General features: G+C 32.6%; 1 protein-coding gene and 1 pseudogene across 2 annotated transcripts; both read left to right on the plus strand.

Moving 5' to 3' along the window:
- The first annotated feature begins 1,956 nt into the window (after positions 1–1,956).
- LOC145582334 (pathogenesis-related protein 1 pseudogene) lies at positions 1,957–2,473 on the plus strand (annotated as a pseudogene).
- Positions 2,474–3,812: 1,339 nt separating this feature from the next.
- Positions 3,813–10,971, plus strand: LOC145583189 (outer envelope pore protein 16-3, chloroplastic/mitochondrial-like). 2 transcript variants are annotated; one of them, XM_081640371.1, is made up of 3 exons: positions 3,813–3,966; positions 4,832–5,183; positions 10,656–10,971. In XM_081640371.1, exons 2-3 carry the CDS (start codon positions 4,844–4,846, stop codon positions 10,802–10,804), a joined length of 489 nt encoding a protein of 162 aa, XP_081496497.1. In that variant the 5' UTR covers positions 3,813–3,966; positions 4,832–4,843; the 3' UTR covers positions 10,805–10,971. The 2 variants fall into 2 exon arrangements, with proteins under 2 accessions (XP_081496497.1, XP_081496498.1); XM_081640372.1 differs by having other exon boundaries at positions 3,829–3,966; positions 4,771–5,183.
- Positions 10,972–13,995: the final 3,024 nt, after the last annotated feature.

The following is a 13,995-nucleotide window of genomic DNA, read 5'->3' on the forward strand; positions in this document are numbered from 1 at the left end:
TCGAAAAATTCAAAATTAGGGTTAGGGTGTTCGAAATTTTTGAATACTTTAGGGCTTAATTCGTTCCTCTTCATGGCTATTTTGAGCATAATTAAATCATATTTAATCAATTCCAAAAGTTTAATCACATTAAATATAATAATTGAACCATAATTAAATTAATTTCTCCCTCTTAATTGATTATAAAATTAAGAACATGAAGACACATAATCATACCTTTGAAGCGTGAATTACATGAAGCTATTTTACTGGCAAATCAGGAAGAGAATAGAGCCCCAAGCGTTGATCCTCTACTTAGTCCACGGGATTTGAACGAGCCGTCCTCCAATACTAGATTGGTCGAGTAAAGGGGAAAACTACGATTACCACCTTTAATGGACAAGACCGACCACCACGAACCGCCACAACCGGCGCCGAGGGGAGGAGAGAGCCGTGAGAGTGAAGGAGTGTGAGAGGGGTTTGGTCTCATGTTTGCTAATTAAGGTTTGATCAAACTGATCACTGAATTGCATTACCGAAAACCCTAGGAACCTAGTCTTTATATAATCCTATTATAATTAGACTAGGTCACGAAGCCTAAAACCCTCCATATCACTCCATATGGCCGGCCATACTAGGGGATGAGGTCCATCATGGGCCTCGTCCTCTCGTTCTCGATCTAGGCCCTTTGTGTGACCTTATAGGATATGTCCAATTGGGTTTTGACATATTTTACTAGCTCAAAAATCGTTAGTACCTCTAGCTATGATATAACGACAACCCAAATGTACGAACTTAATTATGTCCATAATTTGATCCATTTATATATCTAGTAATTGCACATGACGAAGATCCTTCAACATCTCCCATTGATGTTATGTGTTTGTGTCTAAGGTTTTTGTGTGAAATAATGTAAAAAGTATAAATATAAAAGTAATTTTGCATGGACCAAAGGCTTACTCTATTAATCTAAAATTGACAATTAAGTTTAATTTGTTTTTAAATAGTCACTATGTATCCAACGTAAAAATATTGTAATTCAATTCTTTTATTTGCTCAGCTAGGGTTTTAATTATTTTGATGATCTAATCAGATGAAAAATCGTTAAACGATGAAAAAATTAATGAGTTGAAGATGAATAAAAATATAAAAATATTTTCATAACATGGCCGGGAGCTCGAATGACAACTAATGTTAAACAATACTAATGAATATATAGATATGATCATTTTGTGGCTAGCTTTAAGAAAGAATCTACAACATTATTTCTTCTATAAATTAGTACACATTTGGGGTATGCTCTTTTAATTCAGATTTTTAAAGTGCTTACTTACTAATTTGCCTTTGTTATTCCTAATTTTCTATGATTATACATACTTAACAATAATATTGCTAACGTTTAAGTTTTTATCTTATTTTATTTATTAGGGATCGGAGTATATTGAAGACTGGCTATATAATGCTGAAGTGCAGATTAATATTGCTTATTTAGTAGAGGATTCCATATACATACATAGTATATATATTTAATTTTTTAAGATAGGTTTTCATATCTTTTAAAACAAATCAAATATTTGATGATTTTGTTCATTATTAAGCAAGAGTTATTTAGCAACAAATTAAATTGCAAATTGTGATATATTTCTAACTTCCTATATACTTCATATATCTTTTATCGTCAATTGAAAAAATATTACAATAAAAATGGATATAAATAGAACATAATATCACCAAATATTTTATAAGTTAAACAATAGCGCGCTTAACTTCTACAAGATGCTTAAATTCTCATTTTAACTAAAAAGAATGCCAAATTATGGTCCTCATATCTAAAATTTCACAGGAAATCCCTATGTTTAAGCACCATCAATACTATTTGTAAAAAGAAAAAGAAAAAAAAAAAAAAAAAAAAAAACTCACCTATATATATATAATTTCCTCTAACTTTTTATCATATCTTTTCATTCTCACACCCTTCATAGTTTCAAACTCACCAAAAACAATGGCTATTTTAAATCTTTTCTTAGCCATTGTTTTGGTAAGTGGGCTTACCATGACTCATATATGTTGGGCCTCATCCTTATTTGATTGGAAACTTCAATATCTTGCACCAACCAATGCTGCCCGTCTTGCGGCATTGCAACCCCCTTTAGTTTGGAACGAGACTCTTGCAACCTTTGCTAGATCATATGCTAAAGAGAGGGCTGTAGATTGCAAATTGCAACACTCAAATAACCCAATATATGGTGAGAATATTGCAATGAGTCCTGGAGAATTAAGCCCAACTGAAGCCGTGGATTTATGGGCCAAAGAAAAGCGTAATTATGATTATGGCTCTAATAATTGCAAAGAAATGTGTGGGCATTACACACAAATTGTTTGGAAAGATACACAAAGTGTTGGGTGTGCCAAAGAAAGGTGTCAAAATGGAGGCACTTTTATTACTTGCAATTATTATCCTCCGGGAAATGTTATAGGGGAAAGACCTTTTTAAGCATTTTTTTGGTAGGAGAATTCTATGTGTTAGGGCCATTTTTTATAATTCTTCATATTGATTAAAGATTTTTGTATATATAAACATAAGTGTAATATATTGACACCATGTTTTATATTCAACCTTGCTTTTGAGAATCGGTGATATTGTTAATTTGCTACCATAATGTTGCCAATGAAATTATGAGGCATAAAATATGCAACCGATTACAATCAATTGTTAATTACAACGTTCCACCATTGTCGATATAGTCTAAGATAGAATCCTTGATGGTATTAAAAATTATTATCGCAATATTTCAACCTTTTAGAGTAAAACTAGGGTAGCTAACGCGTGATATGCGCGTCATACCTAGTCATATTCGGAAGTTCTTTCGGTTTGGCCTTAAATCACAAATTTAGTTGTTCATATGTAAACAACTATGTTTACGAGGGTATAAATGTCCAAGGCAACTAACATTCATGATAGAAAAATAAGTAATTAAATATTTTTAAGGGTATAATTGTCCATACACTTTTCATTAATGAAAACTTGTACATATTAATCACATTTCATAAGAGTAAGACCCTGTTCACTTCACCTTATTTATGCTGAATTGAAATTATTTTTACTAAACTGAAATTATTTTTGCCGAACTTAAATTATTTTTACTGAACTGAAATTATTTTTGCTGAATTGAAATTAATTTTATTGAACTGAAATTATTTTTTCTGAACTGAAATTATTTTTACTAATTTTCTATTATGTTTCTTCTTTATAATTACCGAATTTTACTGAATTGAACTTATTTTTATTGAACTGAAATTATCTTTACTGAACTGAACTTATTTTTACTGAATTGAAATTAATTTTTTAAGGTGAAGTGAACCGGACCTAATCTTATACTTTTTAATTGTAGTGATATAAAGTGCCTTTGTTTTAAAACAAATGACACAATTTGACTGATACATTTGTCATTGTAAACTTTAGTCCTTATTATTTTTAATTATCAATAAGTTTAAATCATAAAATTGATATTCAAAACTATACATTGAAACTATTTTAGTAAGTACCACATGCCATTTAGCATTGAAACAATTTTATTTTTGAAAGTACGGAGTACATGGCATTTCACATTTAAATTTTAATAACATAGGGAAAAAAAATGTCTAAGTGTGTTAAGCTTGTTGAGTTCATCTCGAAATAAATACAAGTACTTGGTAATATACTACAACAATAATTTCAGTTTAATAAATTAATTTTTTTTTTTTGAAATGAGTTTAATAAATTAATTTCAATTCAATAAAAATAATTTCAATTTAAGAAAAATAAGTTGTTTTAAATAATTCATATCAAGTATTTGTCAAATAAAGCTAAAAAAAAACATTAATTTAAGCAAACAACATCTTACCAAAAACCTAGATCTGTCCTCTTTCTCTCTCTTAGTTTTCCATTGAAGCGTACTCCACATTCTCCATTGATATTTTCTATCTTCCGTTGAAGCTGCTTCTGAGGTAAGATATTGTTTCTTTTTTGTAATCATCGATTATCAATTTCACAATCTAGGGTTTATCGTTAGTTCAATTCTCTGTATACTCATTTAAGGGTTCTTCTATATTCGATCATTCATCATTGAATCATTGTTTATCATCATTAATCACGAATTTGTTGCTAGAGAAGAATAAATTATGTGATTTTTCTAGCCTAATTTGATATTTGAATCAAATTTGCTGAATGTAACTATTAAATGGGACCTTTTTTATTCGTAAAATTTTAAGCCTAATTTGATTATTGAATCAAATTTGGTTGCTAATGTGTTGCAGAACCCTTTAATTTTAGGGTCGAACTATAAAGATTGGGACTTTTCTCCCTAATTTGTGTAAAGGTGTAGTGTTAACCTGCAATTTCTCTGTAGTAGAAACTATTTGTCAATATTCTAGCTAAACTAATGCTTGCAATCATGCTGCTATTCTTCAATCAAATTGACTACCACTTGTGCCGAGCTGTCACCCTGCTTTGTTTTGAGCATAAATTAGTCTTTTTGCGTAGGTGATGCCCCGGGTTATTCCATGAATAATTTTAATTATTTATTTATATTGTTTTTGAAACGATTACATGAAATATGACATAGTTTAGCGGTTACCATTCTCTTGTTCATGACTTTGCAAATTGTTGCTGCCCATACTTGTAAAGCCTTCATCATACGAGTATTTCATGGGGGGCAATGACGCTGGAGTTTAATATGAATTTTTTGTTATGCTGAATTTTGTAATTTCAATAATAGCCCAGAGTTGACGCAAAGCTATCTTTTAACTCAGTGGTAGGAATATATCTGGTGAAAGGACTTTGTTATCTAGCTGCATATCTTGTTGTTTTCAGTTCGGAAAAGCTATGGATTCAGTCAGCCCTGCTGAGCGCAGATACTTTGAAGACGATGACACCCCCATGATGAAAGTTATTAAGGGTACAACTAGTGGTTTAGCAGCTGGAACAATCTTTGGTACTGTTGTGGCAACATGGTATGACGTGCCTCGTGTTGAGAGAAAAGTTGCATTACCAGGATTGATAAGGACTTTGAAGATGATGGGAAACTATGGGCTAACATTTGCTGCTATAGGTGGTATTTTCATTGGTGCAGAGCAGATGGTGGAACATTATAGGAAAAAGAGAGACTTTGTTAATGGTGCAGTTGGTGGCTTTGTTGCTGGAGCTTCTGTTTTGGGCTTCAAAGGTATGGAGTATTCTTTTTCTGATGCTATTGAAACTAGTAATCAGTAATGAATATCTTAACAACTTCATTTATAATACATTGAAATTTTATGTGAAGTAAAACCTTAAAGCTAAATGTGCTGAGATATTATGCCATATACTGAATGTAGGAGACTAGGAGGGGGGAACTAACTTGTATAAACTAAAGAAGTAAGGTAACTGTGTGTTTCAAATCACGTTTGTAATTATACTAGGTTGTTACAAACCTCTAACATCATATTTCAAAATTCTATTCAAGAAACCCCATAAGATTTCTATCTGCATTTTATGATGGCTTTACCTGTTTGCTTCTTTCCTCACCTTTTTCCTGAATCAGGTACTTAAGGTTGTTTTTTGCATATCATGCAAATATAAATTGACTGTGGCTGGCTTTTTTTAGAGTTAAAGCCCTATATTCTGTTTGCTGATTTAAATGGCCGACACTTCCTACTCCCTTTGCTTCTAATAATTAAAATTTTGCCTACTTTTCTTACATTATACTTACTATATTTTGATACATCACTTTTTCTTACTTGATTATCTTTCCAACTCATATTTATCTATCTCTTATTGCTTTGAAGACTACTTAAGTGGTTGTATTTTTCTATCCTTAATACCTGTGCATTACTCTGAAACTAGGGTTGCAAGCAGCTTGTATAGCTTAAATTTAACGAGTTTCTTCAGTGCCACATTGTGGTTTCATAGCCTTGACAATGATAGTGTGAACTATGCAATATAGGGGCTCACATGGGCTTTGTTCATGTGTATTTTGAAATGTAGTTTTCAATTTTGTTATCATGTACATCAATAATTCAATATATAGGAACCTATGTTTGAATCAACTTGAAGATATGAATGTGAATCCTAGATAACTTTAGGAAGAATCTTCCCTGAATATAGATGATAAAAGGACAACTTGAACTCATGGTGTATTGTGTATATGACAAAAATATACAACTAGTGTTGTTTATGCATCTTTCCCTTGATGTGTTTTTCCCTAGCCTTGTTATTCTCAATTTCTTATCTAGTTCTTTTCTTATGTTTTGATGGTAATCAGTAAATTTCAATATACACGACAACTTTAGGAAGATTTTCCCTTGAATATAGAAAATGAAGAACGGCTTGAACTCATGGTGTATATGAAAATAAGTACATTAAGTTTTGCTTATTCTATTCGTAACTGCCCATCTTTCAACTGATGTTTCTTTTTCTCTATTTCCTATCCAGTTCTTGTCTTATGTTTTGAGTTCTTGTCTTATTTTTTATGGAAATTGGTGAATTTCAATTTACTGCTTTCATCTCAATAGATTTAGCTTGAAGTCTCTTGTATGTTCTCATCTCTGCGGTCTCCATTATACACTATGAACCTTTGAAAGGTTGAGACACTAGGGTATTATGAGCTTAGTTTCCTTCAAATCTTTACACTATACTTGATTGAAGATTTAAAGTGGTTTTATGCTGGTACCTTTTGCATACGTGAAAGATTTCGTTACCATCCATTAGGATATCTATGGTATATGAAAAAAAATTTCTTTGCAATTTAAGTGTTGCATAGAAGTATTTTTTGGCTGTGACATGTTAGACCTATTTCTTATGTTACTTTATTATCCTTTAGTTAGTTCCTCCCCTTTCCTATTTTTTCATTTTCACTAGAATGGTTTGGGAGGTGAGAACTAATCCGGAAAAGTAGCAATTATTGTTTATTTAGTTTAGATAAGATAAGATAGGGTTAATAAGTGACAATAAGGTCTAATAAGACCCTAAGTAAGGTCCAATAAGGTCTTATAATTGTCAATAATATAAAAATGGGAAATTCTCAATGGTAGCCTTCTACTGTTGACTTTTATTATTGGTAGCCAACTTTTTTTTCGATTGTATTGGTAGTCCCGAACTTTTAATCTTTATCTAAAATAACATTAATGACATATTTTGGTTAAATCTAACTTGATCTAACCATGGTTAAACTTCTCTCTCTCTACTGAACAATCAACATCATGTCACCATTAAAAAACCTCCACCTCTTCTCCATTAAATCCCAACTCATCTCGTTTTTTCTCTTTCCATTAAATTCCCACTAACATCACACATTCACTCCTCCTTTGCTTCTCCAAAACATCTTAAAATTCTAGGGTCAAGATAGTTATACCTCTAAATACTCAATGCTCTTATTCAAGGCTTTCCCTGAATTTGTCTAAATATTGGCCATTTTTTTCAATTGAGATACATCATTCATCCTTGTATTCATCAAATCTTATATTCCACCATGTCATTGGTTTCTTCAATAACCTTAAGCCCATCGAATTTCTCAAAATATTATCAAAAGGCTCATTAATAATTTCCTGAATCATCAACTGAAGGTTCAGCTGCTCACATGTCAACTACCACTGGCAGTGATACATATATATATGCGGTTCACACATAGGTGGTGAAGCAGATCAAAATGGAGGAAGGGATTATTGCTTGTGGCTTTGTGGGAGTGTTTATCGAGAGGAGAAAATTAAGGTGAGAGATATAGTTTTGAGGGTTAGTTTATGGTGACATTATGTAAGACATGATGGAGACAAACTGACAAAGGTTGTGGTATCGCTGGCAAATTTGCAGTGATAAATGATAGGTGCAGTGGTTGAGGGCTTATTGGTGATTGGGTGCTAGAGGAGAGAGAACAAGAATGAGGATGGAGGTGGGCGGGTTTGGTATGTTTTTATTCATCTTTTTGTTGAAAAATTAACCTTGGTTAAGAAAAGTCGGTTTTAGCGGAACTTTTACCCAAAAATCATTAATAATGTCATGTTTAATAAATTGTAGTAGTTTGGGGCTACGATTGATAACCATGAAAAAAATTGGCTATCAATGGGCTATCAATGAAAATTTCCCTATAAAAATAAGATAGATTATACTCTCTCTGTTTGTTTGTGTTCTACTTGTTAACTTAGTTGTCATAGTGAATAAAGTAAGAGAAAGTGTGAAAAAATATAGTTATTGTGAGGTTGTAGGGGTATGATGGTAAAACGGATAAGCCAAAAATAGAATAAAATAAAGTGTCTAGCAAAGAAGGATGAATTAACTTGTCACTTGTGATGTACGGAGAATCAATTTGCGAATGCACAACGCTAGTATATGGAAATTACTTAAAATTGATGTTTAGTAAATTACGCCTTGTTATATACTTGTTTCGTTCTTTTTTAGTTGACATATTTTTGACTTTTGACACTATTCACAAACTTTACTTTTGTTACCTTTAATGATTTGTAGTTACGATAAAACATAATCATATAAGATTTTGTTAGAATCCTCTCAATATATATATATATATATATATATATATATATATATATATAGTATCAACTTGTTATAATTTTTACTTTTTAATAATAAGAGATTAATAATAAGAGATATTAATTGGTAAAGTTGTGCGATGACAAACTGTAATAGACTAACCACGGAGGGGTTGTATGGGTATTCTAGTAATGTTAGTTTACTAGTTAATAGTCCTTTGTATAAATAGAGAGGGAGGGGGAAGAAAAAGTTAGGCAGAAATTTGTATGGAAAATTTAGAGAGTTATGGCCTCAAGCCATTGTTAGAGAGTGATAGCCTCAAGCTATTTTGAGAGAAAGCTATTTACTTAAGCATTTTGCAATTTCTTTTGCCATTAAAAATGAAATTTCCAAGCTTTCATCTTAAATTTTCCAATTATTCATTTAAACATACAAACCAGAATATCAGTCTATAACACAAACGTGATAAAAGAAACATGTAAACTAAATAAGAATGGAGAAAGTACTATATATATATATATATATATATATATATATATATATATATTCAACAAGCTTCCAAATAAAATTTTAAAAAAAATTGGAGATGGGTAATTTTTCATATGTTAATGCCACCACCCACTATCACAGTGAGGAATTTGCAAACTTTTACACTATGTTTGGATAGGAATATTTAAAGGGAAAGGAAGGGAAGAAGAATTAAGGGATATAATTTTTCTTAGTTGGTTATGACATACAGCAAGGGAAGGGAAAGGAAATGGAGCAATGCATTTTCCTTCCCTTTTAATAAATTAAATCCCTCCATTGTTGGAGAGATTTGGGAGGAAAAGGGAAGGTCACAGACTCTCTTTCTCCCTTCACCTCCCTTCACCTCCCTTCTTCCTCTTTTTCCTTCCCCTTCACTATTGTTATCATACACTATGTTTTGATAGCAATTATGAAGGGAAAGAAAGGGAAGGGAAGTATAAAGAAGAGGAGGGAGAGAGTGAGATTCTATTTTCTTTCCAAATCCTTACAAAATTGAAGGATTTGGTTTATTAAAGGAGAAGGAAAATTGATCCAACAATTTCCAACTATCTCCCCTTCCCTCCTTCCATATGCTATCTAAATAAGGAATGACCATTCCCTCCCTTTTTCTTTTCTTCCTTTCCTTCCATTTCTCTCTATCCAAACATAGTATTAGGCTTCTTTTCATGTCATCTTCCCTTTCATTCTATATTAGTGTGTGTTCTCGATGCCTCTGTTCCTATACAACATTTTCTTTTTTCTTTTTGAAGGGCGTAATATATATTTTCTTCATTGAGTGGCTAATATTGAGTGATCTGTCCTCCCTTGAAGGGCGTAATATATAGGCTCTTTATTGAGTGGCTGATACCGATCACTCTCTCCTTTTATATTTAAAATTTTTGTTTTATATAATGTACACTTTTATATTATGGAGGGAACTTAATTCTTCCAAGTTCTTAGTAATATCTCTAGTAAAATTGTAAAGTTGATTGGGAATGCTCTACTCATAAATAATCTGAGGCTGAAATTGGGAGATATGCCCTATTGGCTCCTTTAATCGATGTAGGTGCTGTAACAAACTAAGGAAAATTATACTCCGATATGACTGTGCTAAGAAATGAAGCCACTGTATGAGGACAAAGTTAGCACTGACTACTTCTATTACAATAGTACTTTGGTCACATTTGACTTTGGAGGTTAAAGCTCAAAAGTTTATATTCTCTTGGTCATACGTCGTGTGCAAACTTTCAAATTTGAGACTCATATTGTTATCACTTGATAGAATGATTAAAATTGATATTTCTGGGTTTTTCGTGAGACATTTGACAAAATAATTTGTAATGGTCATGCTGACTAAGCTTGACCATAAAAATTGGCCAGTCATTGTACTGCGTATAAATTTTTATGGATTTTGCAGCAGATATAAATGTTGAAACAGTGAAATAACTGAGCTTTCACTAAGTAGGTATTATTGAACTAATGATGATCTTTAAGTTAACATTAATAACTTTGAAAGTTTTTATAGAATTGGAATTCTGGTCTGCTCAGATTATTTTTGCTGGGCCTTCTTGGCATATCGCATATCCTTATTCATTGTCGAGCGTATTAAGGCTTCTTAGTCTTTTTTTCCAAGCATTTGTTTCTGTTGTGTAATGTATTAAGTATTTTTCAGGAAGGCGCATTCCAACGGCAATTTCTGCGGGAGCTGCATTGGCTGCCACTTCTGCCCTCATTGATATTGGTGGTCAGACAACAAGAATTGACAATGGTAAAGAGTACTACCCTTACACTGTCAAGAAAAGGCCTGCACCCACAGAATAAGCTCGTGTTGCTGCTATCGTGTTTAAGAGGCAATGCTTTGGCTTATTCTCAGATAAGATGTATTTTCTTGTGTAATTTCTTTTTGCCTTAGCCTTGCTTTCAAACTCGTTAGCCACATTTGAGTGAATTGTTGAATAAATTTGTACTGCCATTTTGCAAGTTTTTAACTTATTTGTTTTCCAAACAAAATTAAGGAAAACATTTTGTTGCTTCTTGATATCCTTAAGAGAGCAAGGATGTATAATGAGCGTTAATTCCTGATGTTTACGCACTGTTAGTGCCTTTTCTTACTTGTTAACTAGTCAGTGGCTTTAAACTTGTTAACGCTGTAATCTTTTTTAACTCTAGCTGAAAGAATCTAATTTATGAGGCAGCCATAGCCCATATAATATGTTAATTTCTTTCCGTTGAAGATTCTCATAATGGTAGTTGAGACGAACACTACAGGGGGGGATGAATTGTAGTTGAGTTTTTAGTTACTACTTTTGCGGAATATTTAAACTGAATATAAAAGGAACTTGCACAACACATTATTTTACGAGAAAACCTTTCAGGACCCAATTGGAAGTGAAACTTCGACCCTCCAAGGGATTTGCAACACCAAAACACTTCACTATAATAGGCAAACACACAAGTTACAACCTATTATATACAGACCTTTCTCACAAGTTCCTATCAGGAAACTTGCTACTCGATAGGACCATATCCTACCCAACCTAAGTCCCCAGATTCACTCCGGACTTCCTGAGTACTTAATTTCTCAGCCAGCCTACAACACTGTATGCAGTAACAATTCACTCACGCAAACCAAAACAATATAAACGCTTGACTTCTATTATGTGATAGGAAAGCTACACATGGAATCCGAAACTAATATGACAAAGTTTAGACTTGGCAAACTTACACAATTAAGCACTCTTCAGATTCTTCACGCATAAACTCACAAGTTGTGCATATTATGAATTCTACTTTATATACAAGTAGTACTCGTATGTAAAGTAGGGTTTTGCAAAAGGTAGAAATTATAAAACTACCATAAATCATAAAACACGGTTTTGTGTAAATCTTCTGTGAAGAAAATCTTTTTAGAAAACTTATCAAAGATAAATTTAAGAAAAGAATAATATCTTCTTAGTACCAGATTTTATAAGATAAAAATCTTTTAGAAAATATTTTCATAAATTAAAACTTATCTTTTATAAACTTTCCTTTTATAAGCTTGCCAAACTTTGCCACGCTTCTAATAAATTCCATGCATAAACTAACCTAACATATTTACAACAATCTTTAAAAATGTAAACTTAACATATCCTCATCAATTGATGTAGGTTGAGGATACTTGGGCTTCACACAGTCCAGGATTAAGATCCTACTGTCTTCTATTCTCCAGTTTATTACTGGAACCTCGTAGGCTAAGTTCTTGTAGAATTTGTTGTCTTCAACGCAGACCAAGTTCTTGTGGAACTTGCTGTCTTCAACGCACGGAGACCAAATTCTTGTGAACTTGCTGTATTCAACACAGACCAAGTTAAGCTTCTCAACTTGATGTCTTGATGTTCCTGTTAGGAAACTCAGTTAGTTCCACTGAGGAACTCTTCTTCTATCTTCTTTAACTTTCCTTGGAATCTCCTCGAGTCTTCATAGACAGGTTACTCTTCCACTTCCAAAGTCTACTTCACCTGTTCTATTTATAACACTAAGAGAAATCTTATTAGTTGAAGTTTGCTCTTTGTGTTCATCATCATCAAAACTCTTAAGGTTCAACACATAAATATTCGAATGCATGGCAGAAGCAGTTCAAACTTATAGGCTGATCCCTTTTAAGTTTAGCTTGTGCATTGTGTGACGCGGATGTTATGAGGTTTGTTTTCAAAACAAATTGACTAGTATATGGTACATTGGTACTGAATATACTATTGAAAGGTTGGACTCTATGTTAACTTCTTCTGGGCTAGCACTGCAACCAAAAAATTGAGCTAGATAACTTGGAAAAATATTTGTAAACCTTAGGGTTGGCTACTAGATAGAAAGGGAAGAGAATGAATTTATGCTTGGAAACTAAACTTTGAGAATTAGCTTGGACCCCTAATAGGAAAAGGACCAGATGATTCTTGACCAAATTTTTTTATCCTTAAGCCAATACGTAGGAATTCGTACAAGTGACTTATCTTTCATGGATAAAACTAGGTTTGTCCAGGCCTAGAATTGTCTTACAGACTTTCCTCGGATTGGATTTATCAGTGATAGTCGTCTTCCAAGACCAAGGAGGAAACCACACTCATGGCATCATGTAAATGATATTTGATCCCACATCTCAGACACGGCTCTAATTAAGCTACTTGATATACACTTGATATTGAAGATGAAAGTTGGGTTCTTGTTTGGAGTATTGGGTCACAAATGAATAAGGATGTTTCTTTGGCAACTTGGCGGGATAAGAAGCCTACAAAGTAAAAGTGTAGTAAAATGGGGATATTATCAAACTCAAACTGCCTTTTCAACCCAATTTATATCAAAAATGCTAATCATATACATACTCATGATGTCATATGTAAAACCTTGACCGAACCATAAATTTCAAAGCTTGGCTTGCTGAAAGCCTAAGAAAAGAAGTGTATTGGAACAACTTGGTCCTTGGAATTGCACCTTAGGGCACAATGCTCATAATGCACCCGATAAAAGAAATGAATGGATTCGTGCTTTCAATTGACTGCGATCAAATTTCAAGTCTAATAAATGTTGTTTATTAGCCTATTTGTTAGTTTTTACTTTTAATCTACTATGTATTACATTTAATTTAATGAACCTACCTGTAGACACCCAAATGTGTCTCTCCAAAATCAAACCCAGTGATGAATACCTTTTGCGTCATTTGATTATCGAACGAAGTGAAAGTGTGGAAAGTCTAATGATGAGGATGTTTTTATTAAAATATTTGTTTTTCTGTTTTCAAAAATATTTCTTTTCTTACTCCTATTTTATAAAAAATAGTCAGTCCAATTTGGTTTGGTCCATGATAAAGGTCCAATAATAGTGTAGTTGGATTGGGCTCGAGAAGAGCTTTCCAATGATATATTATAGGCCCAATTCCGATGACTTGTGAGGAAGTTATGGATTAAATTAGATTAGGCCCAGTGATTTTCAAAGGTGGCCCGATGATCTAGAGGAGGGTCTATTAACTATTATTTTAA

This window comes from Chenopodium album, chromosome 15 (genome assembly GCF_948465745.1).
Source record: "Chenopodium album chromosome 15, dcCheAlbu1.1, whole genome shotgun sequence".
Taxonomy (NCBI): Eukaryota; Viridiplantae; Streptophyta; class Magnoliopsida; order Caryophyllales; family Amaranthaceae; genus Chenopodium; species Chenopodium album.

Excerpts from the sequence above, each read along its gene's own strand:
- LOC145583189 (XM_081640371.1), top strand. The coding sequence starts at position 4,844 with ATGGATTCAGTCAGCCCTGCTGAGCGCAGATACTTTGAAGACGATGAC. Across the intron at positions 5,184-10,655 it reads TTCTGTTTTGGGCTTCAAAG|GAAGGCGCATTCCAACGGCA; the intron begins GTATGGAGTATT and ends AGTATTTTTCAG.